Source organism: Mastigoproctus giganteus, chromosome 1 (genome assembly GCF_048544385.1).
Source record: "Mastigoproctus giganteus isolate SK-2022 chromosome 1, ASM4854438v1, whole genome shotgun sequence".
In the NCBI taxonomy this organism is placed as follows: Eukaryota; Metazoa; Arthropoda; class Arachnida; order Uropygi; family Thelyphonidae; genus Mastigoproctus; species Mastigoproctus giganteus.
Window position 1 is genome coordinate 32,450,601 of NC_143575.1, and position 26,711 is coordinate 32,477,311.

General features: G+C 35.3%; 1 protein-coding gene across 1 annotated transcript in view; it reads right to left on the reverse strand.

Moving 5' to 3' along the window:
* Positions 1 to 6,442: 6,442 nt before the first annotated feature.
* LOC150090689 (ecdysone receptor-like) overlaps positions 6,443 to 26,711 on the reverse strand; it is an 86,797-nt gene continuing 66,528 nt past the window's right edge. The window contains 4 exon segments of the mRNA XM_090372270.1: positions 6,443 to 6,933; positions 13,522 to 13,744; positions 20,432 to 20,587; positions 21,452 to 21,675. Coding sequence (XP_090228396.1) covers positions 6,680 to 6,933; positions 13,522 to 13,744; positions 20,432 to 20,587; positions 21,452 to 21,675 — 857 coding nt within the window. The 3' untranslated portion in view covers positions 6,443 to 6,679.

Consider the following 26,711-nt stretch of genomic DNA (forward strand, 5'->3'; position numbering starts at 1 on the left):
TTTTCCCTCAATATTTAGTTAAAACTAGGACGGATAATATTCCAAAGATTAATATAATACACTTTTAAATGAAGCAAAATATGCAGTTAATACATTAGATGTTTTAACTGACCGAAATTTAAAATTTGTATAATAGAATAATAAAACTGAGAATCTTTTAAGTTACAGAATCTTTATTTTATATTTTATGGAACCCATGATTTGTGTATGGACGGAGAAAAATTTGTACACAATAGTTTCTTTTTTCACTTAAGGCAATGCTTTTGGTTACAATGCACTCGAATATTTTTTGAAAACATTTGCACAGACAGAGCCAGTTTTAGAGCACTGAATCTAAATGGTGCCCCAAGAAAGGGGTTCACCGCTGAGTAGTGGCATGATCAAGAAACACTTCTAAATGGTGCCCTGACATATCAGTACTCCAGGCAATTCACACCCTTCATGCTGGCCCCAGGCAAAGATTGAGTCGTGACAAGTTGCAGCTAGAATTAAAGCAAAATATTGTAGCTATAAAAGGAGTTTTTGAATTGCAAGCAATATTTATCCAGCTGTTCATCTAATGACATCAAGATCTGTATTTTCCGAGACAAGTAGGGAATAGCTTGCTGGAAATTTTTAATCAAACATATATAAAAGAAAGCAGCAGTTTCCTCATTATCCAATCTTATCTTTCCATTGGCTGGGCTGAAGATAGATACTGTAGACAGCTGCCTAAGGGTTACACAGAGGTAAAACTATAAATTCTGCCTCCCCCATGAAATTCTCAAAGAGGCCAGCCTGTGCTCTTTAAAAATTATACCAAACCAACTGTTGAGGCCCCCTGGCCCCACTCCAATGGAGGGGCTAGTGGTATAACAACTGGGTTTAAACAAAATTTTAGATATAAGAGAAAATGCAGTTGCTTTGTTAAACTAGTCATATCCTAATAGCTTAGGATGAGTAATTTCATTGCCCATCCCAAGAAATTAAGTAGTCAATATTAAATGCTACATTTAAATTTCTAGATGGCAAGGTAATCATGGAAAAGCTGTCAGTATGAAAAAACACATTCATCAATTCAACATTTTCCTTCAGTACCGACCTAATCTTATTTGGTTATATCGGTGCTGAAGGTAGTAAGAAAAATAAAATTTTATCCCCTGAACACTATCAATAGATAAAATTTTAAAAGCTTGCAAGAACATTTCTAAGTAATTCACATGAAGGCAGCAAAGAAGAAATCTTGTGGGGGGGGCATTAACTATACATAGAGTGATAGAACACAAAATAGGATCTTCAATTTTAAGGCACATTTAACTTAAAAGAAAAACACTTTAAAATGATATAATTACCTAAAAAAAAAAAAAAAGGAATTCACAAATGAAGATATTATACATTGGAAATTTTGCATGCATACAAAAATTTCCCAAAAAATAATGAAAAATACAAAAATAACATTCCAACTGCTAAAAGAGTACAGAAACAGCTATATAATTTCTTAATTCCGGTATACTATCATGATTTTAAACTATTTTATCCTGTTTGTTTCAGTGGTGTTAATATAAATGTAAGTTTTAAAGCTATATAAAATAATAGTTATAATCACCTTTAGAATAAGAATCATATTTCTTTGTGATTAGAATTCCTAATTGAATATTCACGTTGATACAAAATATTACATTATTATATAATAAAAGAATAATAAATATGTTACCAAATGTGACATCGTACAGACAATTCTCAATTATTATAATTTAATAGTTTTCGCCTATTTTGTAATTGCTAAGCAGCAAGCATTCAGAGCTGCCAACTTGACTAGAAGAAGCAACCTCTAAGATTTGCATGAGATCTGAACAATTATATTTCCAAACCTGCAAAAATCTAACATTACATCACACAGAAAACTCATTATTCATTAATCATAAATGCTATAGCATTATTGTGCTCTGCAAGAGAATCTTTATAAGTTCAACTGCCTAACACACTTTGAAAATACATCATTTGGTTTTTCTAGAAATGCATAAATTTAAAATTTTTTTCACAATGAATAGGTAAGAATAATTAAAAAAGTTGTTAATTAATCTAGCATGGATACAAAGCTATTATTCTATCTCTTATAATATAATATTTATTTTAAAAATATATTAGATGGATAGTATGAAATACACTGAAATATACTGTTCACCGGTAGTTTCGGACAGGACAGATAATTTGGTGAAAATAATTTTACTTCGATCCTAATCTTTAAAACATAAAAACTACATATAAATTAACTATCTATCTATATATATATATATATATATATATTTTTTTTTTTTTTTAATTAGAATTATTTGAATGCCAGAGTAATATTAAATCAATTTCCTATCAAACTTGAGAAAGTGAATCCTGAATTAAATTGCTATTATATAGTGCACATTGTATTACTATTTAGAAAATTTTATAATGAATCTACTTTATCTTAAGGCTAATTTATAAAAAAATTAAAGGAGGAGAGATGCCACCACTTCATTTGGAGACTGATGCACAGCATTTTCGCAGGCAATTCTGTGTTAGAGCTCTAAATAAAACTTTATAATACAGAATAAACAGCAACCAACACCCACAACCCATATAATACATCTATAAGGCTTTCAAGTCCCTGTAACAAGGTATCACATATCTGCTCCTTAATATTAACAGAATAAATATCAATTAGAGATCTTTTACAAACCAACCCTAACCTTAACAGAGCCAATACATAAAGCTGACAGAAAAAGTGAAAACTCCACGATCAGGGCTGGACATTTGAGAATCCCCTGACATTATGCCAGGAGTGTTTCTCATACACTATTAAAGTACACTGTTTCTTGGATAATCACAAACAACTCTGTTCACCTCTATTCTGGAGAATATTCTGAAAATAAATACTTGGAGACAACTTTATATTATTAACAGCTTAACAAAACAGAGGAAAGGGAAAAATCTCATTTCATATCACCCAGTTTTTTTATATATATAAGATTTTTTTTTTGTTATTAAAATAACTGCACTGAGCTTTGGTGCAATTCCTTTATTGTAATCTACACAGTCTAGCACCAAATGCCCAGGCTTGATGTATTAAATAGCTATATGCACATACCAAAGCAAGAAGCTACCTTCACGACAGCACTGTAGTTTTAACTATCTACAGAATGAAATATTATAATCATTTTCTCTCACTGCTGTTTTCTAAATCAGACCACATGACCTACAATAGAAAAAAGGGTACATCTACCTGACCAACTTATTGTGCTGTCAATAAGGCCCCATGACGTAACACCATGACAACCACTTACTGGTGCATCTTTCTTCCTGTGGTTATTGTATTCTGTGGTATAAAGCACCTCTAGTAGAACAAAGACATGATCAAGGCAGGCAACCATGCTTCGAGCACCACAACAACGTGCAGAGTTACATTATGTGGCACAAAAGAAACAGTGGTCTACAGATTCAGTAATGACTGTTTAGATTCAGTTTTCTTTCTACACATTAAGTGCATACTGAAGTTGTACACATACTCGGATCTGAGGCCAAAATGCCATTCTGAGATATCATTTAATAGTTATCATGTTAAACACTGACAATGAGTAATACAATGAACCATTTCAACAAATGAAAATTTTGCAAGCATTTTTGGAAACAAAATGACTTTATAAGAAAAATTTGGCAACAAAATTACTGCAAAATTTTATGGCATTTTTTAATCCAGTTAATATTTTTTAAAAATAGCTTTAACACTTTTCTAAAGATATTTTAAAAAATAGACACCTGGCTCCGTTTTTTTCATGCAATTCTGAATGGTTTATTGAGTCACGAAAGTAAGAGCACGGTGTGTCAGAGGTGTAGCGAGGGGGGCAGTTGCCCCGAGCAACAAGCTTCATGGGCGCAAACTGAAGGAATTGTCTATCACATTCACATTACATTATCACACTCAGGGGTGCCAGGAAGACATGTCCCCAGGCATCGATGACCCCAGCTACGCTACTTTGGTGTGTGCATTAAGCACCAAAGCAACTAAAGCTATGAGGGTATCAGTATATTGAGTCTCTAATAGCATATAGTCTTTGGTTGGTTTACCTGTTGATTGGACAAAAAAATAAGTTTCCAGAAGATAAAACCACACTACCCTCAAACTTGAGACCAACTAACTCAGCCACAGTGTGAAAAAAGCTGATAAAAATTCCTTTCATTGAGACAGCATTTAAACTCAGGCCTTTTCCACAGTATGGAAAGGCACTGATTTTATGCACTGTGCTAACCCCAAGGCCCATAAAATAGAAGAGCTGTAAAACTTAAACCTATATCCTACCAACAGTACATTCAATATACTAAATAATATTCGAACCTTGCCAACATTTTGAATTTGACTTTGGGTATCCATCTTTTTTCTTTTTCTTTTTTTTATGAAACCCTACACACAAAAGTATTAGTACCTACAGTACTTAGTACCATGTGTGGATTGAAGGTCGAGATGGTAAAAGAAGATACTAGTTAACATTAGAATTGAAAATTCTGTAGAATCATAACATTTTGAATTTAACTCAAAAGTTAAATCCAAAATGTTGGCAGTTATCTAATATTATTTAACATACTGAATGTGCCTACTGGTAGAAAATAGATTTAAGTTTTTCTACTTTTGAAACTCAATAAACCATTTAAAATTGCATAAAAAAATATGTAGTCAAGTGTGTAATTTTTTAAAGAAATCCTGCATATTGCCTTTCACACAGTATATTTTAACTTTTTTTTTTTTCTTGGATATACTTAAATCTCTGCAAAAGAGCATTCTTTTATTTTAAAATTTCTCAAAAGATTAAAAGAATTAAAAGAGATTATAAAAATTTTCTGGCCTTACTGAAGGTTCTTAATTTTTTTTAACATAATATAAACGTTAAGTTGCACTCTTTTCAAAAGTGCTTGATACAAGCAAACATTTACTATTTTTTTTTTTTTTAGTGAACTACGTTTTTTTAACCATAAAATAAAAAATATATATATTCATTGCAAAATTATCATGGGGTTCTTTTACAATAACCAGTCTAATAATAATTTTGAAAGATTATACAATAATTCATTTCTAGGATGACCCCAGATCAGAGAATATATACAATGCCATAGCATTTATTCATGACCTTTTCTGATACCATAACTATGCTTAAGAAATAGCTGTTAAAACCATTTTGTATAAAAATAATTAAAAATTAACTGTTTAACATTAACTACATTTTCAAAATTAACATTCGTAATCTGTCTGTTATCATATTGTACTCAAGTGTCATCTATGTGAACACAAAACACTTTAAAATAGATCTGAGGATGTCATAAAGAGACAGTGATACTGCTTCAAAGGTCACTAAGTTTTAAGTATTTCCAATATATGAACATCAGAGATGGAACTTACAACAATAAATATTCAGTTCTGTATGAAGGAAAGCTTCAGAATTATTATTAATTTTCTTATATTTTTATATTTAAAAAAGAAAACCAGCCTTCTAAAGTAGCTGAAAGAAAACAAATATGCTGAAATAGGAACTTTTAAGAGTACTCAGCTAACAGGAATGTGAAGATTTAAAAAAAAAAAAAAAAAGTGGATAATAATGCAGATGAAAAGTGACAGATTGCAGTTCGAGTGTATCAAAGAAGGTCATGTAAAGTAATATACTGTACATCGAAGCTGCTAACAGGGGACATAAATATTCTAAAGAGAATCATATGTCAGGTGGGATCTACAATACACAGGGATAAAATGTTACATGTACATAGCAGAAATCTCAGTGGTATAATACAACATGAGAGTGGCAAAGAGCCATCGTCTAAGGCAAAAAACCAACAAAATATAAACTCCAGAAAGTGTTAACATTTAACCATGAGGTAATGGGTCACCATATACAGACATCACATGATTACATGGGGGAAGCAGATTTGCACATCTAATACAATGATAAGGACCCACTCCCATGTCTACTGCACACAGATACACATTAAAGTTGGGGAGGTTATGTGCAGGTTTTCCTCAGTTCAATAACACTGTGGCACTGAAAAACCTGTCCTCCTTTTAGCTATGCAGCTGTATGTTTTCTTCCAGCTTATGTAAATTAGGAAAAACAAAGGCATGAATTGTTCTCTCGAAAATTAAAGAAACTAACAATACTCAGATTCCATACGGTAAATGGTATTTCAGTTCGGGTCACTGTTACTAATCCAAACTTATCCAGCATCGAGAATTTTGTGATCAGTAGTCTTTTTTCTTTATTTCTTTTTTGCAGGATACTGTGTAGCACTGTTTCTTCTTTTTTGTGCGCTTCTTTTTTTCTTTTTTTTTTTTCTAGAGCCAAACTAATAATCACAACCCTTCCTACAGCAACCAAAAAAAAAAAAAGAAAGAAAAAAAAAAACAAAAAAAATAGAGATCACAAATGATGAAGGAGAAATACTATGCTCGGTATTAAAATGTTTCTTCCCCTGTTGGTACGTGTCATCCACTAATAAGTTTATATGACCCACTTTAAGATCCAGATTATTATATGTTAACAGGTGAATGATTGGTATACTGTTGTGCACAAGTACCACTTATGTTATTCTGTCTTGCAACAGTTGATGAGTGGAATGAAAGCTTTGCCATTAAAAGGCCATAGCTGCAGGTACTGAGGGAATGGAATGGTTTTGGTTTAACATCACTTTAAGAAAGGTGCTGCTCTTGAATGTCCCAAATCTCCTCTAAGAAAGGAGGTAACTTTTTATTCTGTACCTTCAGAGAAAAGCACAGTTCAGAGTTCATGTTGCCCAGAGTACGCAGTTCTGTGAGGGTGGACAGTAATCGGGCAAAATAATTTTTTCCAGGTGGCCGGTGGTTGTCAATATATGCTCGCAGAGTTTCTATATAAAAGTCTTGAATTTTTTCCACTTTTTTAGGTTCCAGCAAACACGGTCTCTCTGAAAAAAAGAAGGAGAGTGAAAAACTAAAAAAAAAATAAATTATACATATTTTTTACCTCTAACAAAATGATTTAATTCTCTATGCATTAATTTTAATAACATATTCTTTTGTTAGTTTGTATAACAGCAGAGATATAGAGGGAAATATTTTTTGAATATACCGACTGACAGAATGAGCATTAAAGAAATGGGTGCTGCTGTTGCATGAGAACTCAGATTTTAACTTCATCTCAGCCTTTTTAGAGAAAATTTTCAGTACTGAATCAGCCTCAAGACATCATTTATGGATTCCTATTGGATGTTCTTTTCCCAAGAAGGCAATATACAGGCCTCTGTCATACAGGTCATCCATGAGCTGCATGCTCTACATATAAGTTATGGGTTGAAATTAACTATATAATATCGGTGTAAATACACCATAGTTTACCCAAAAATTTAACTACATAAGTAGTGTAAAGGCATTTTGATAGACCGATATTATATAGTTAATTTCAACCCATAACTTATTATGCCTTGTGCATTTAGTCTTTAAAATATTATCATTAACTTCACCATTTGGCATCTCTCATATTGTGGAAATAACTTCACAACTGTGATGGCATGTCTGCATTATCAAGGTACTTGCCCGCCCACCGATGAGTGAGCCAACAAGCTCCGAAACACATCTGGGTGGTGGTGCCCACTGAGAATAAATAACAATAGTCTCCTCTACAAGAGAAACATTATTTATTCGAAGTAGTGCAATACCTGGTATCTCGTTGTGAAGGTAGCCACAATATGAGATAAAATCAAATGATGCCTTTACACTACTTATGTAGTTAAATTTATGGGTAAACTATGGTGTATTTACTCCAATATTATATAGTTATTTCCACCCATAACTTATTATGCCTTGTGCATTTAGTCTTTAAAAAAGTGTACACACACACACACACACACACACACACACACACACACACACACACACACACACCCCTACATTACATTTTTAATGTACAGTAAACAGATGTTCATAATATAATACTCACGGTTTTGCAAATTAAATTGTGATCAAAACTGCTAATGTAAAAACATTAACGATTTTTATTATTCACGGGGATTATTTTACATGTTACAGTTCCATGTTACAGCCTATGTTACAGTTCCAGCATAAGCACCTTGTTTCTATATAGTTACTGCACAGAAGTGCAGATGAGATGCTGATTCAACCAAAGGATCAAGTCTTGTCACAACATTTAAGGCATATTATACCTATCACAGGCACCTCCATAGCCAGGTGGGAAGGAGCAGCACTGCGTAGCACACGCTTCTTGATTAGACCAGGGTTCGAGCCCGTCACCACCAAATACGGAGAATGCGGAAAGGTCAGGGAATGACCACCGCATATCCCGGAGCAATATGGCCTTAGTTGCTAATGCTCCTAAAAACCAAATAACAATAACAATACCTATCACACATTTGCAAGAATTCGCTATCAGATGCAGAGAATTCCTCTAAGTCAATCAGCAATTGCTGGAAAATATATAATAGGGCTGTATAACAAATATAAAAAACCTCTTGATGAAATCAAACCACCAACTTGGAATATGTGCTAGGGGAAGCTGTTTACCTGATGCATTGAAGGACTACAAAGGCATCTCATTCTGTAGATGAGTGTGGAGGATTGTACCAAGAGCTAGGAGGAAATGGCATGATATGGGAAGAGAGGATTTTGATTATCTCAATGAAAGCAGTGAGGAAGTTGTGATTCAAAAGTCTTAATGGTCACTTAAGGTACTTGGTGGAGTTGGATGTGTCTAAGGCTCTCTCTCTCTCTCTCTCTCTCTTTTTTTTTTTTTTTTAAGTTAGGGTGGTCTTAAGCCAGATTATGGCAAACCCACTACATGTTCATATGCATTACTGTACCCAGCAATGTTATTCCATGTTATGTTACACATCTATATGCTGATCCATAACAGACTAGTACAATACATAAATCATCACACATAAGTTTGACTTGGCACATTATGGCCTCAGCTGCCAATGTTCCATTAAAAACTAAATCATCATCACATATAAGTTGGTTTCAGTCCATAGATAACATGGTGTTTGAAATGGTGAAATGAACTTCTTGGATGGAGTACAGTCTAAAATAAAATTTATAAGATGATTGGATGCTCTTATGGCCCCTCTTACAGAAAGACCTACAAGAAAGTCTGTGAAAAGATGGGGGGAGGTGGAAAGCACTAGATGCAACACACCCATGCCTTGACACAGAAGAGGCCCCAAAACATTTCATATATGGGATAACATAGCTATAATAAACTGGGAGGAGGGAGGAAAACTAGTTATGTGCCTAGCCCCCAAGATACCATGTAGTCTGACCTATAGGAACATATGGAGGACTATAAAAAATATGAAGCAAACATCCATAACAAGTTTTTTTTAAAGAACACTGAAAATGCAAACCCTTGCAAGCCACCCTAAAAGAGCTTTAGGAGACCCCCCAAATCACTCCAATTTATTCTCCAGTATCACTTCCACCATCTAACTTTTTGTAATAGCCATTATCAATGAGTTAAATGTTTTTTGCATTTTATTTTTCTTCTTCTTCTTCTTCTTCTTCATATAAAACATATTCATAATGTTTGTATTCATTTTTGTTATAATATATATATTTTTTCTTAGTTGTTGGTGCATCGGCTTCTGTGGCCATAATGCACCTCCCAAAGTATATGCATTTTACTCTGATCCAAGCCCGAAGCATTCGAACCCGCAACCTTTGGGCTGCCAGGCAGGCACTTGACCCACCTGGCTAGCCCGGTCGGCTTTGTTATAATAACCATGGTTATTATATATATTATATGAGGTGTGGCAATAAAATTCTCTGAATTTTATTGCCACACCTCATGGTGCTGTTGTGGTAATTAATGTTCAACGAGTATGAAAATAAACAGAAGTGGTTATGTTGAAGTTCACACTTCCTCCAACAGATGGTGGTACAGAATAGTCCAGCTGGCTGACATTACAAGTAACAACCAGTTTCATTAGTAGCATTACCATTCTGTGTCACGATTTTGCAATGGAGCAATGAACAAATATCAAATTTTGCTTTAAACTGGGAAAATCTGCAACAGAAATGTACGAATTGTTAAAATAAGTGGATCAAACACAGATGCGAGGATGTTTGCAATAACTCAAGCAGTGGGTGTCCATCAACCTCTTGAAATGAGGACAGAGTTACAATAATTCATGGAAATAGTGGCAAGAGATCATCGGTTGTCCCTCAGAATGATGGCTGATGAGTTGGATATGAATAAGGAGATGATTCGTGAAATTCTGCAAGATTTAAGGGAAAGGAAGGTCTGTTCAAAATTTATGCTGTACAGCCTCATGGATGAGCAGAAGCAACAAAGAGTGTCATCATGAGAAGAGTTCACCCAGACTTATCAAGACAATCCTAATTTCCTCAATTGTATTGTCACTGGAGATGAGTGTTGAGTGTTCCAGTATGACTAAGAGATGTAGCATCAGAGCATGCAGTGGACTTCAAAATCATCACCAAGTCCCAAAAAAGTTTCATTTACAAAAGTCCAGGATCAAGACTATGCTTAGACTTTTCAACAAACGGGCACAATTTACATATTCACCACCAATGATGTTCTTTAATAGAATCCCTTCAGGCTTGCAGAAAAAAATCTAACATCAAACCTCATAACAGCAAATAAGATTATGTGCCAAACTGATTGAGTAGCAGGTGGTTTACCAGCCAGTAAAATCACCCAGGAAAGTAATTGGTTGGTAGGCACTTCTGGGCTGACAAATGCATAGTTTCCCATGGGTGCATATAATTAATAACTACCAAGGCATGATTAGGTTTGGTGAATAATCAAGCTCCTCTCCCTGAACAAAGTGTGATCAAAGCACTATGAGTAATCAAGACAGCTGCCTGCAATCCATAAAACTAAGCCTTATAAATTTAATAGCAAATAAACAAACTGAAAAATGGCAAAGCTGCAAACTACAAGGTTATATATTACAGTCATTAAGCCATGCTATTTTTTAATAGTCTCAATTTGTATTTTGAGCATTATTTGTCCATGACATCTATTTCCACCTACAATCTACTAAATCCCACTTACTTTTTCTGACAGAATCTCAATTATTTGTTGCTTCAACCACCATTCGTCTAAGTTGTCCAATAATTCACTCTGATTCCTTTCGTTTCAAAGGTAGTACTTGTGCATATGTCTGCTCTAATATTCCTTGTTAGAAAATTCCTAATATGGAATCCCTCTTTTTGAACTCCTTAGCACTTAAAATCCCTTTATCCCATACACCATAGTAGCCAATTTCAGAGGTCAGGGATGATATATGATGAATATTCTTGTTACTACTGGACAGAAAGGAAATGTAACTAAAAATTTTAAAAAGAAGCAAAAGAACAAAAACACCAAAAGCAGTGAAACAATGAGTTTCTTTGCAGGTTTAGGATTACCAGAAATGAAAAACTATAGTAGACAGAAGAGAAATGTGTTTTCACTTCTGAAAATTTTCTTCTATCTACTGTAGTTTTTAATTTTTGTACAGAAGCTGTACCTTCTGTCCAACTAAACTTCCACCTCTGTTACAACATAATGGTCCTATCACATGCACAGCTAAAGATAAAGCTGACTTCTTGGCATCATACTTTTCTTCCATCTCTTCTCCTTTCACTGATCAATGATTCTCAATATTGATTCTGTCAGAGATGATTCACTAGTGATATACTGGATTATGTTACCCATCTTTGGACAAATTCAATGGAAAAATTCAAACAGTTGCCCTTAACATTTCCAAGGTTTTTGATCGTGTCTGACGTAAAGGTCTTCTAAATAAACTCTCACCTTATAGATTGCTAACTGTTTTCTTGTGATTTGGCAGCCAGTTTTCTCGCTGGCTTCTCAGAAGGCGATGGTATATAGTTCTCTGTTTCAACAAATTCTCAACTATTGATGATCTCCATAGTTCAGCTCTTTCCTCCATTCTCTTCCTCTTTTAAGTTAGCAACCTTCTTCTGATGATTGAAAATCCTGTCCATAGTTTGCTGATGAGAGCACACTACATTTGGCCTTCCAGTTTAAGAAACTTTCATAGCACAAACAGCTTCACTTCTTGAACATTTGCCATCAGTTCTTTAAATGCTGATCCCCAGATAATTCTTCAATGGGGCAAAGAAAATTTAGTTAACTTCAATCCTAAAACTCAGTCCTGTCTTATTCCTTAAAAAAAAAAAAAAAAAAAAAAAAGTGTAAGAGTGTGTAATAAGACTCAGATTTCTAAAAAAGATAAAATATTGGAGATTACCCAAACTTCTAATCTCTCTTGACATAAGCACATCACAAATATTGCTTCCTCTGAATCAAAAAAACTGAGCTTTCTATTTCACTCCTGGCATTACTTTTCTTCTAAATAGCTACTGACTTTGTACAAATCTCAACTCCTCCATATCATGGAACACTGTTCTCAAATCTGGGGTAGTGCCCCAAAATTCAAGCTTCTAGACTATTCACATGAGGTGAGTTAGGTTAGCTAATGACCTGTCCTGCAACAAACTCACTCCAGTCTGTCTCACAGATATTCAGTTTCTAATGCATACCTTTTCTATAGATACTTCCATGGGCACTGTTCTTCCAAACTGGAATCTGTAGTTCCATCCCCCCACTCTCAAACCAGTCAGAACATGTTCCACAGTCAGTAAGCATTCATTCATTGTACAAAACCATACTCACAGAACCAACTTTTCCTCTTCATAATACATTCCATTTACTTGTATTCTCCAGAAAAACTTTCCTTCACATGTATTTCCCAAAACATTGCAATATACACAAATTCAAGTCTAATGTCAACAAGTATCTTTTGTCTTTTTGACCTTCAACCCATACACATTACTAAGTACTATAGGTTCTAATACCTTTCATGTTTGGAGTTTCATTAAAAACAAAAATTCTCCTAAACACTCTCCCCTACATGTATTGATATTTTGTTTAGGGCTTGATAAAAATTAATGTTAATTTAGATAAAAATTAACTTATTTTCTCTTTCCCACCTTTAATTTTTTTTGCCTGTTATTCATTATGAGATACTTAGACCTTTTAAATTTACTGTGCCATTATTAAATATCTGATTACAGATAGAGAAGGGTCAGAAAAAAATGAAATTAACATATAAAGAAATTCTGCTTGGCAGATGGTGAAATAAAATTATTAAACTGCCCTGCATATATATATATAGAAAGTATGGAATGTATAACAAAAAAATTGTGGATATAAGCTCCCAAACATACAAGAGCACTAGGAAAAAAATATTAATAAAAAAAGGACTAAGTGAATCTATGAAAAGTTGGTCAATCCAAATTCAGATTTCATGTAGGTTTGAAAATTTCTATTTAAAAAAATTAAAACATCATAATATAGTTTTAAAACAAATTTAAGTTACTTTGTGTTTAGCAATTTTGATAATCTTTAAATGTATTCAAACCATATGCAAGCAAACTACAATAAAATTATTCATACAGACAACAATTTCAGATAAATTATGTCCATTCATATATATATATGCACATACCTGAAAATATGACAATAGCTGTAAGTAAAGCATACTCAGCATTGTCAACTTTCAGCAAGCACATGTTACGGCAGAAGTGGAAGATAGAGTCTGCAGAATCTCCCATGCATGCACTACGGTAGTTTTCCCTTGTATAAGGCTGATTATTTGCAAACACAATAGAGTCTGTCTTAATATCATACTTTCGAGCTGTCCTTAACATCATAACTTCACTTGAACAAGCCTAAAAATATAAAACAAGCTATATAAATTTTTAAATTTATTCTGAAAATAACTAATTATTATAAACATCTAAAATCATATAGTTACACTAAAGCTTTAAAATTTATTGTACCACAACATGTGACATTTGATAACTAATAAAAGAAAATGTTTAAAATTGTTTTTAAAAATGTTACTATTATCTTTTAAGAAAAAATAAAGTTGCTCTTTCTGTATATAATCTAGCTGAGATTAGTTCTGCATAATATATAGTATATTCCTAACTGTGATAAAACTATGACTTATTGCTATTCAAAAAGGTGCTAATGGGATGTGATGTGAATACATAGCCTCACACAACTAAATATCAACCTTTGGCATACCTTGTTTTCACAATTTAACTCCAACTACCAAGTTTATGGTGAGATGATAATATCAGCAAGCCAAATGCTGTTGGACTATCATCTGAATAGAATGCTGTTGGCCTATTACAATATAGACTTATATTTAAGAGAAATACAGAAGCCAAAATGAATCACACAATGTCATTAATGGTGTCAACCTATGACACCAACAATGCAAAAAGCTGTAAAATTGACTTTAATAGCAAAGGAGATGAAATGGCACAATTTGAAGATTTTGGATCTCTAAATGAGAAAGCATATGAAATTGGTTTGGAACATACAGAAAAAAAAAGATTATTTTACTGAAAGCCAGATCATTTAGCATTAGTAGAGGCATATGATGCAAGAATGTAAACTTATACAGCATCAGCCAAAGAAAAAAAAAAAAAAACTTCCCATTTCACCCAACCATTCATTCAAAATGTTTGTCTAGTTCTGTCTTGAATTTATTTAAGCTGTCAATTTCCAGAACAACAAAGAGAAATTTTTCCAGCAACCAACCACCTGCTGGCTAAAGGCAAATTTCTGCACAATTATTCTACAACTGTATTTCTTTAATTTGAATTTATGCCCCCCAGGTGTGTAATCTGGGCAAGAGGAAGAAGCCCATCAGCATTGAGTTTGCCCAAACCATTCAAGGCCTTACACCTCTCAGCCAAATCACCTTGCAGTTGCCTAGTCTCCAGACGCTGCAATTTGCAGAACTTAAGCCTTTCTTGGTAAGAGCACCAATCACATTGCCCTTCTCTGTACTCGTTCCAACAGCTATTCTTGCAGCCTGTCTGCACTGCTCAGAAAACTTCATATCTAACTGCACAATTATCCCCAGGTCTTCTTCATTCTCCACTAGCCTGAGTGTAGTACCGCACTGTTGGTACGTTACTCTGGGGTTACTGCTACTCATATGCAGTACTTAGCATTTGTCAATATTAAACTTTAGTTGCCGTCTCTCAGCCCATCTGCTCAACTTTTCTAGATCCTGTTCCAGTAGTGTACCATCCTTACTGTTATTAATAACCCTACCAACCTTTCTATCGTCTGCAAACTTGGACAGTAAGCCTGAATTACTTTCATCAATATCATTGATAAATACAGAAAACAACAATGGGTCCAACACCAAACCCTGGGGGATTACACTAATAACATTAGACCACAAAGAGCAGTGTTAAATTGATTACCACTCTGTCTTCTCCCACCCAATCATCCCTTTATCCACAACAGCAACTTGCCCTTAATACCACACTGCTGCAATTTTCAAAGCAGTCTTCCATGTGCAACGGTATCAAAACCTTTCCTAAAATCCAAGTATATAAAATAAAAATTATTTTTTAAATCCAGTTCCTTTGTGACCACTGTAGTATCCAATCAAATTGGTCAGACAAGATTTCCCCTAAACAAACCCATGCTGTGTCTGAAGTATAACTGAAGTCTTGTCTAGACGATCCTGCAGTGCTTCTTTAACCAGTGCCTCCATTAATTTCCCTAGAACAGAAGTTAAACTAACAGGTCTATAATTACTCTTGTCACCCTTTGATCTCCTTTATGAACTGTGGAAACATTTGCACATCTCCAGTCTGCTAGGACCTCTACTGAATCAAAGGATGCTCTCATATTAGGGCTAAGGATTTGCTTACATTCTTCACTGCTTCCCTTAATATAACTGGATAGATTCCATCCACCCCATGTGCATTTATTATGTTTTAACTTCAACAGTTCCACTTTCCTATCATTTATTACAAAATCATTTAGCTCACTGTTAAAGTTTGATAAACTTTTGGCCACCACTTTCCTAAAGAATTTCTCATGTGTGAATGATTTTTTTTTTTTTTTTTTTGATTTGGTAGTTGTTGGCGCATCGGCTTCTGTGGCCATATTGCACCTCCCAAGGTTTTTGCAGTACTTTGATCCAAGCCCGAGGCGGGAATCGAACCCGCAACCTTTGGGTTGCCGGGCAGGTACTTTACCCACTCGGCTAGCCTGGTCGGCTGTGTGAATGAATGCATTCAGTTTGTCTGGCACTCATTCAGTTTGTCAGGCACCTGAGCAGGATCATCCACAGTTGAACCACTGATGTCAAGTGGACCAAAGCAATATGGTTTTTTTTTGCATTCTTTGCCCAAAGTGTCTTGTAATCTGCCTTTGCTTGCCTTACTTCCTTTATGACTTGATTACAGACTAGTTTATATCCACCACAGGCTTTTGTGTCGCTTGATAATTTATATGCATCCCATGCATTTTATTCTCTGCCAAAAGTCTCATTAGTTCTGTTTCATTTAGGCCTAAACCTTGAATAGTATTTCTTAGTTGATATGAAAAGCCTAATAGCTTCCAAGGTTAATTCCTTGAATGCTTCCCATTTAGAATTTGCTGTTGGTAACATCATCAGTTGGTCCCACCATATAGAATTTCAAAACTGTCTGAGACTACTGTAGTCACCCTTATAAAAGCTAAAGCTCTTCCCTTTATCCCTGGTGGTAGTTACATCTTTAAGTAAATAACACATCAGTACACTGTGATCGCTGCCATCAAGTGGTTCCTTTCTCTGCAAATTCTTAATCCATGAATAATCACTGCTGATAATCAGATAAAGAGTATTACTCCCTCTGGTTCACTCTCTAACATACTGCTGTAGAAAACGGTCATCCAATAATACCACAAAAGTCTTGCTAGTCTATGAGTGACCAACCAACACGTTCCAGTCACCATCTGGAAAGTTAAAATTTCCCATTATAAAACATTCTGATTTACTGGCTCACTCTTATTTCTCTGTACAGTTGTTCATTGTACTCATCAGAGTCATTACGCCTATAACACACTCCTACTCTCACTTTTGCTTTCCCAGTGCTTATGTCACACCAAAATGATTCAATATTGCACTGCCCACCTATATCAACTGGATCCACTGCCTTAGATTTTATGTGCTTCTTAACTACGAGTATAACCCCTTCCTTCTCCTATCCCACCTGTCCTTTCAACACACATTTTACTCCCTAAACTCAAATTCTGCATCTCTTATATCTGAGTGACACCACGTCCATGGTATCCCAACAATATTTGCATTTGATATCTTGATAAGCACTTCAAATTTGTCAAATTTATTTACTATTCTTCTTGCCTTGGTGGCGCCTCCATAGCCAGGTGGGCAGGAGCAGCAGTGCGTAGCACACACTTCTTGATTAGACCGGGGTTCGAGCCCGTGCCCACCAAATACAGAGGATGCAGAAAGGTCAGGGAATGACCACCGCATATCCCCAAGCAATATGGCCTTAGTTGCTAATGCTCCTAAAATCCAAATAACAAACAAACAAACCTTGCCTTGGTATGCATGCACTTGTTATTACTCTTAGTCTAACACAGTCTGATGTGCCATAAAACACCTACCTACCTAACACAGTGGTTGCATTTACTTGTTTGGTAACTCCCAGCGGTCCTTGAAATTCCCAACACCTTGCTTTCCAGGCTCCTACTCATTCCAATAGAAGCAGTGCAAGAATCACTTTCACCTCTACCTGTGGCTATTGTTAATCTATTAGTCCATGTGTCCCCTCAGCTAGCAGTTTTTCAATCCACCTAACACTGCCTCAATAGCATCACCAAATATTCTTGCACCCTTTTTATTTAAGTGCATCCCATCCCTGCAAAAACAATCTCTCTTGTTAACAAGCACAGACCATATTGTGAAAAATTCTACCCCATGAGCTTGCATAATCTCTCCATGGCTGAATTGATTGACAAGGTTCTCACTGTGTCTGGGCAGAATTGCATGACAAGAGAGTCATGCAATTCTGACAATAACTAGATCCTGTGGGACCAGTGCATTCTGCCTTGTAGTTGGCACTGTGTTGCCTGGTGGTCAAGTGCTAGCTCTGGCATTGGTGTGGGCAGCTGAAAGGTTGATCTACCCCCCCCCCCAATTTAAATTCTTTGAGGGAAATCACCGTTCTTCAATCTCTCATGAAGGTGCATAATAATGCTGATTTGTTGACTAATATCCTCACATTCTTTACATCGAGCACATACAAAGACATCCTCTCATTCCTGGCAATATCATGTCCTATTCCAAATAAATCTGCAAACATCAAACAAGCAGTACATTTCATGAAGTCATGATTCACACAACAACCCCCCCCCCCACAAGCCATGGCACTTCCACTACCTTGGACCCTTTGCTTTGCTCCTCTAGTCTGAGGCATGATTTTCGTTCAAATTCAATATAATCAAAAATACTAAACTTATGCACTAAACGAAACCTAATGCAGTAATAACACTATGCAGCACCAGTTAAGCTATGAAGTTTATTATTAAATATATATATATAGTAATATTGAGGTTACAGTATATGTATTTTGTATCTCCTACCGTTTACATTATATTTATTTTGTATATATATATTATACATATATAACCATAAAAATAAAATAGAATAAAAATTAAAAATAATGCCAGCAGCATGGCAAGACAAGAGCAAAAATAGTTAAAATTAAACATAACGATCAAATCTACAGGGAGGGAAGAGAGGGGTAAACAAGAATAAAAATGGTCAGTCTATTTTTGGTTTATTTTATTGTAGTGGTTTACATCTCTGTTGGTGATATTTCACATAAATTTGGACCTGGTTTTAACTATTTTTAATTTTAACTATTTTCGCTCTTGTCTTGCCATGATGCTGGCATTATTTTTATTTTTTATTCTAATTTATTTTTATGGTTATATTTCAAGCATCATGTAGAGGAATATGCTTTTTACTGCCTCTGATGTTTGCAGTACATTTTTATTTTATTTTTATTATGAAAGATTCGCTTTCCAACTATTTTAAATGTTATTCAAATATATTTATACACACACACACACACACACACACATATATATATATATATGTTAAAATGAAAAAGGGTCATTCTTTCTATTGAACAAAAACTTCAGCTCATTGAAAAACACAGAAAAGGTACTAAATTCAAACTTTAACAAGGGTGTACAATGTTGGAAAACAAACTATATTTTGTTTCAGTATGTCCTGTGCACGATAATCTATACATATAATTTGTTGAGGTTATATTTCAGTGAAGAAATTTCAGGGAAATGATTACAGCTACAGTGATGGGAGTGGTATCAAAAGCTTGTCTTCATGCAATCAAGAAAAATTAGTGTAAAGTTTGGGGGAACTATTACATTGCTTATTATCAGTTGCTTTAAACTGATAGTAACAGGCATTTATCTGTTAGTTTATACAATCAGGTTCTATTTAGTTCTATAAATAGTTCTATTTGGTCATTGTCAGCACGCAGTGACATAAGGTACCATAAAAAAAAACGTGAAGTGCATCGTGAACATGATCTAACAAGTAACATTGTAAATGATTACACACCACATTTTGTTTGTATGTTATGTACAGAAGAGTTTCGGTGATATTAAAGGACTTGAAACTTTGTTTTTTTTTTTTTGTGCAGGTTTAGGAAGGTAAAAATTGCTGAAGCTGCATCATTAAACAGAAATTTTCTGCCTACTCAGTATTGGCAGCAAAATGCCATTTTCAGATAGACCAAGACAGTGAAGTGTTGTTTCAAGAAATTTCACAGAGAGATGAACTCTCAGAAATTTATACACCAGACAAGATGAGAAGCATCTGTTACTGCATTCAATGATGAATAATCAAATTTTCCTTATAGAAATCTGCTAACCAATAAATGGGACAGTGATTATTTCAACAGGGCAATTAATGAGAGAATGTTGTCACCATAATGCACTCCAGTTTAAAGGCAAGTTTACTGGCCTACCTTTTACTATCCATTATCATAACATATTAGCGTAACTGCCAGAACACAGAAAAATAGACTTAAAAGAAATTATGCTTAATGATAAACATTTTATAGGTGCAAGGGAATTTGTGTCTAGGGTAAACATTGTTCAAGTGCAACTTGTGCTGCAATGAGCCTCTAATAATGCTTTATTCAATTTCATCAGATTGTATGTTAAGAATTTGATTTTACTTTTAAGTCAAAATGAAATTATAAAATTTTATTTTTTTGGCAATTGTGGACCCTCCCCCTTTTCTCCCACCAATGGAATGACACTTACCCAGTGATATATTATTATTTTTTTTTTTTTTTTTTACAATTCAAAAAAGAGCATAGCCATTTTTCCCTCTGACAGTGATACAACACCACAATATCACAGTATTCATTTTAGTACAGTAATCGTATTTGAAAGAGAACAGTTTAAGAAATAAAGTAAGCCTATATTTGTTTACAATGGCCACACAAAACTGCTTTAAAATTATTTAAACAAAGAGACCAATTTGAAATTACCTTTAAGAGAGTTATCTGGTCTTCTCTTTGTAGGGTGTCAAATCCAGGGACCCGTTTTGAGAATTCCACTATGAGCTGCACCGTAAGGATTGTGATCTCTGTGATGTGCTGAAATCTCTTGAGGCAGTCTTCCTCACTGTCACCAAGAGGAAATGCCTAAAAAAATAAAAATATTTCATTCTGATTTTGTCATTCTTTCATAATTTATGATTACAACACAAGTGAATTTTATAATTAGTTGAATACCTTGCACTAACTACCTCACACTATTTTACTCCCGACAGCAATCAGATGAGGAAGGAGATTCTATAGTCAATTATTGTAGCAATTTTTCCTTGTTTAATATTTTGCTATTAAATATTTTTATTTTATTTTAATTTGAATTCAAACTTATTAAGAGTTACATAAAAGGGTGTTTCTAAATTAAACCAAAAAAATTATGTTCCAAAAAAAAGTAAAGAAGTTCATATAAACTTGCATGCGATTCTGAATGGGTACAGAGTTATGGTTGGTTGCATCTTAAAAAAACAGCTACAGAGTTTGAATGGCCAAAATTAATAAATAAGATTAAGCAAGCAGACATATACAGTACTTATTAAATTTTTTATTCATACTATGGTATTTATCTGCTTATTCTATTTATTGCTTTATTTTTTTTTTTTTTACCACTCAAAACTCCATAGATATAAATTCAGTCGTAGTGCTGCAACCATTTATAATCAGATACATGTTTATATCAACATTTTTTTTACTTGTTCTGGTACATGGAGCTACCAATATAATGTTGTCAGTGTAATTTAGAACCATCCTGTATAAATATTCACGTGAACATTTTTACCTGTTCATATATACATTGCCCAAGTAATAAATAACAAGAATAGGAAAGATTAAAAAAAAAAAAAAAAAAAAAGTTAATTTTCAATTAGTTAAATAACAGATCTGTACATTACTACCAAACTCTACATAGACACACACATGTCATTGTAGATCAGTTATAGTGATATCTGAAAATTAACTTACAGTAATTTTTTTGAAATCTTCCTCTGATGGGGACTCAAATTCCTCCTGGAAGTAGACTAGTTTGTTTATCAGATCTTCTTGAGCAGTGGTCAGTGATCGTGAACCTGGTATTTTTTCTTCTTTATCTGATCCACTGTCCCTTGTTGTACTGTTAGGTTTATCTTTTTCCTTTTGGGCCTTTTTAGATTCCCTTTTAATGGCACACTGGTATTCTGGAACCACACCTAAAAAAAAAAAAAAAAAGAAGACACTTTCAATCAAATATATGATTTTCACTGTTATCAGAGCTGTAATTTTGCTTTAACTTATATAACAAACATAAACCAAATATATATATATATATATATATATTTTTATATATATATATATAAATATATATACCAAATATATATATAAAATATATATATATATTTTTTTTTTTTTTTTCAAGCAACAGAATAAAACTGTAAAGGGATTATAGTACAGTTTGTGAAAGAAAAAAGTCTTCCTTGACAAATCTCATTACAGTAGAACCTTGTTAATACAAAGTTCAAGGGTCTTGCATTTTCAGGTTTTGTAATGACAATGTCCATCAAAAATGTCAAAACGTGGGCATTTTCTTTGGTACATGCGTATATCTAAATTTAGCCTTGTCTAACCATAATAAAAATTATGGGTACATAAAAGAACCTTGTTCTGGGCCTATATGAGAGCTTAAAGGACAGGGTGGATGCCCTCGAAGGATCTAAATTGAGGGATCCATCCATCAAGCTCTCAGCTACCCACATCAACGACAGAGCTTGCACATGATCATCAACACAGCGGCAATCCCCAAGGCAGAATGCACTGGTCCCACAGGAACTAGTAGTTGTTGGTGACTCTATTGTCAGGGAAACGGGGAACATGGTATGTAAAATGGATAGGTGGAACAGGACCAGGGTATATCTGCCAGGGGCAGAGGTTGATTACGTTGTAGAGCGGATATCATCTTTTAAGGGCACAAAAGGTGATATTGTTGTACACGTTGGCACTAATGATATTAAGAGTAGGAGACCAGTGGAATTACTTAACAAGTACAGGTCACTGTAGAAAAAAAAAAAGCTGTGAATTAGGGTTGAATTTGAAAGTGTCTGCAATTCTGCCCAGACACAATAGGAGGGAGTATATGATGAGAGCCCTGTCAATCAATTCGGCCCTGGAAGGACTGTGCAAGGCTCAAAGGGTAGAATTTTTTTCAGCCTGGACTGTACTTGTTAACAGAAGAGACTGCTTCTACAGGGATGGGATACACTTAAATAGAAAAGGTTCAAGAATATTTGCTGGTGCTATCGAGGCAGTGTTAGTAGGTCGGAAAACTGCTAGCTTGGGGGGATACAAGGACTAATACATTAACAGTAGCCACTGGCAGAGGTGAAAGTGATTCTTGCACTGCTTCTTTGGAATGAGCAGAAGCCTGGAAAACAAGATGCAGGATATTTCAGAGACTGCTGGAAGTCATTGCGGTACAAGTAAACACATGGGTTATGTTAGGGTAGCTAAGAATAGGAACCGGTGCATGTATATTTGCATATACACCAATGCTAGGAGTTTGGTAAATAAATTTGATGAATTTGAGGTATTGCTCAAAACATGAAAGGCAGATATTGTTGGAATATCAGAGATGTGGTGTCACACAGATATAAGGAATGCAGAACTGGAATTTGGGGAGTACAATGTGTACAGGAAGGATAGACAGGATAGGAAGGGAGGGGGGGTTATGCTATTAGTTAAGAAACACATAATAGCCAAGGAAGTGAAGCCAGTCGACATCGCTGGACAGTGCAGTGTCAGGTCAGTTTGGTGTGACGTAAGCATTGGGAGATCAAAATTGAGAGTAGGAGTCTGTTATAGGCCTAATGACTCTGATGAGTATAATAAGAAACTGTACAGGGAAATAGGGTGGGCCAGTAAATCAGAGAGCATTATAATGGGGGATTTTAATTTCCCAGATATTGACTGGAATTTGTGAGTTGGTCACTCGCACACTAGCAAGGCTTTTGTAGATTTATTGGATGATTGTTTTCTATATCAGCATATTCGGGAGGCAACTAGAGGGAGTAATACTCTTGATCTGATTATCAGTAGTGATTCTTCATGCATTAAGAATCTGCAGATAAAGGAACCACCAGGTGGCGGTGATCACAGTGTGCTGAAGTGGGATTTACTCAAAGAGGTAATTACCATCAGAGGTAAAGGGAAGGGTTTTTGCTTTTGTAAAGACGACTATGGTGGTCTGAGACAGTATTTAAATTCTGTACGGTGGGACCAACTGATGATGTTACCAACAGCAAATTCAAAATGGGAAGTATTCAAAGAATTCATCATGGAAGCTACTAGATTTTCCATACCAACTAAGAAATATTGTTCAAGGTTTAGGCCTAAATGAATGTCAGATGAACTAATGAGACATATGGCAGAGAAGAAAAATGCATGGGATACATATAAATTAATGGGTGACATGGAAGCCTATGATAGATATAAGCTGGCCTATAACCATCAAAAATGTCAAAACGTGGGCATTTTCTTTGGTACATGCGTATATCTAAATTTAGCCTTGTCTAACCATAATAAAAATTATGGGTACATAAAAGAACCTTGTTCTGGGCCTATATGAGAGCTTAAAGGACAGGGTGGATGCCCTCGAAGGATCTAAATTGAGGGATCCATCCATCAAGCTCTCAGCTACCCACATCAACGACAGAGCTTGCACATGATCATCAACACAGCGGCAATCCCCAAGGCAGAATGCACTGGTCCCACAGGAACTAGTAGTTGTTGGTGACTCTATTGTCAGGGAAACGGGGAACATGGTATGTAAAATGGATAGGTGGAACAGGACCAGGGTATATCTGCCAGGGGCAGAGGTTGATTACGTTGTAGAGCGGATATCATCTTTTAAGGGCACAAAAGGTGATATTGTTGTACACGTTGGCACTAATGATATTAAGAGTAGGAGACCAGTGGAATTACTTAACAAGTACAGGTCACTGTAGAAAAAAAAAAAGCTGTGAATTAGGGTTGAATTTGAAAGTGTCTGCAATTCTGCCCAGACACAATAGGAGGGAGTATATGATGAGAGCCCTGTCAATCAATTCGGCCCTGGAAGGACTGTGCAAGGCTCAAAGGGTAGAATTTTTTTCAGCCTGGACTGTACTTGTTAACAGAAGAGACTGCTTCTACAGGGATGGGATACACTTAAATAGAAAAGGTTCAAGAATATTTGCTGGTGCTATCGAGGCAGTGTTAGTAGGTCGGAAAACTGCTAGCTTGGGGGGATACAAGGACTAATACATTAACAGTAGCCACTGGCAGAGGTGAAAGTGATTCTTGCACTGCTTCTTTGGAATGAGCAGAAGCCTGGAAAACAAGATGCAGGATATTTCAGAGACTGCTGGAAGTCATTGCGGTACAAGTAAACACATGGGTTATGTTAGGGTAGCTAAGAATAGGAACCGGTGCATGTATATTTGCATATACACCAATGCTAGGAGTTTGGTAAATAAATTTGATGAATTTGAGGTATTGCTCAAAACATGAAAGGCAGATATTGTTGGAATATCAGAGATGTGGTGTCACACAGATATAAGGAATGCAGAACTGGAATTTGGGGAGTACAATGTGTACAGGAAGGATAGACAGGATAGGAAGGGAGGGGGGGTTATGCTATTAGTTAAGAAACACATAATAGCCAAGGAAGTGAAGCCAGTCGACATCGCTGGACAGTGCAGTGTCAGGTCAGTTTGGTGTGACGTAAGCATTGGGAGATCAAAATTGAGAGTAGGAGTCTGTTATAGGCCTAATGACTCTGATGAGTATAATAAGAAACTGTACAGGGAAATAGGGTGGGCCAGTAAATCAGAGAGCATTATAATGGGGGATTTTAATTTCCCAGATATTGACTGGAATTTGTGAGTTGGTCACTCGCACACTAGCAAGGCTTTTGTAGATTTATTGGATGATTGTTTTCTATATCAGCATATTCGGGAGGCAACTAGAGGGAGTAATACTCTTGATCTGATTATCAGTAGTGATTCTTCATGCATTAAGAATCTGCAGATAAAGGAACCACCAGGTGGCGGTGATCACAGTGTGCTGAAGTGGGATTTACTCAAAGAGGTAATTACCATCAGGGGTAAAAGGAAGGGTTTTTGCTTTTGTAAAGACGACTATGGTGGTCTGAGACAGTATTTAAATTCTGTACGGTGGGACCAACTGATGATGTTACCAACAGCAAATTCAAAATGGGAAGTATTCAAAGAATTCATCATGGAAGCTACTAGATTTTCCATACCAACTAAGAAATATTGTTCAAGGTTTAGGCCTAAATGAATGTCAGATGAACTAATGAGACATATGGCAGAGAAGAAAAATGCATGGGATACATATAAATTAATGGGTGACATGGAAGCCTATGATAGATATAAGCTGGCCTATAACCAAGTCACAAAGGAGATTAGGCAGGCAAAGGCAGATTATGAGAAATCTTTGGCAAAGGATTCAAAGAAAAACAGCAAAGAGTTCTTTACCTATGTAAATTCTAGAAGGAAAGGGATGAATAAGATTGGTCCACTAGATATTGATGGTTCAACTGTTGATGATTCTGCTCAGGTGGCTAACAAACTAAATGAGTATTTTCCATTTACATTCACACATGAGGAGTTATTCAGGGAGGGGAATGCCAGAGGTGAATTAAACTCTGGCAGTGAGCTATATGATTTTGTAATAACTGAGAGGAAAATGGAGCAGAAATTGTTGAAGATAAACATAAAAAAGGCACCTGGGGTGGATGGTATCTATCCAGTTATATTAAAGGAGGCAGCAAAGGAAGTAAGGAAAACCTTAGCCATAATTATGAGAGCTTCTTTGGACTCAGGGGAATACCCATGGACTGAAGATGTGCAAATGTGACCCCAATTCACAAAGGAGGATCAAAGGGCAACACAAGTAATTATAGACCAGTTAGTTTAACTTCTGTTCCAGGAAAATTAATGAAGGCACTGGTTAAAGAAGCACTGCAGGATCATCTAGTCAAGACTTCAGTTATAGCTTGGACACAGCATAGTTTTGTTAAGGGAGTGTCTTGCCTGACCAATTTGATTGGATACTATGCTGTGATCACAAAGAAACTGGATGCAGGGAATAACTTTGATATCATATATTTGGATCTTAGAAAGGCTTTTGATACTGTTGCACATGGAAGACTGCTGAACAAATTGGAGCAGTGTGGCATTGGAGGCAAATT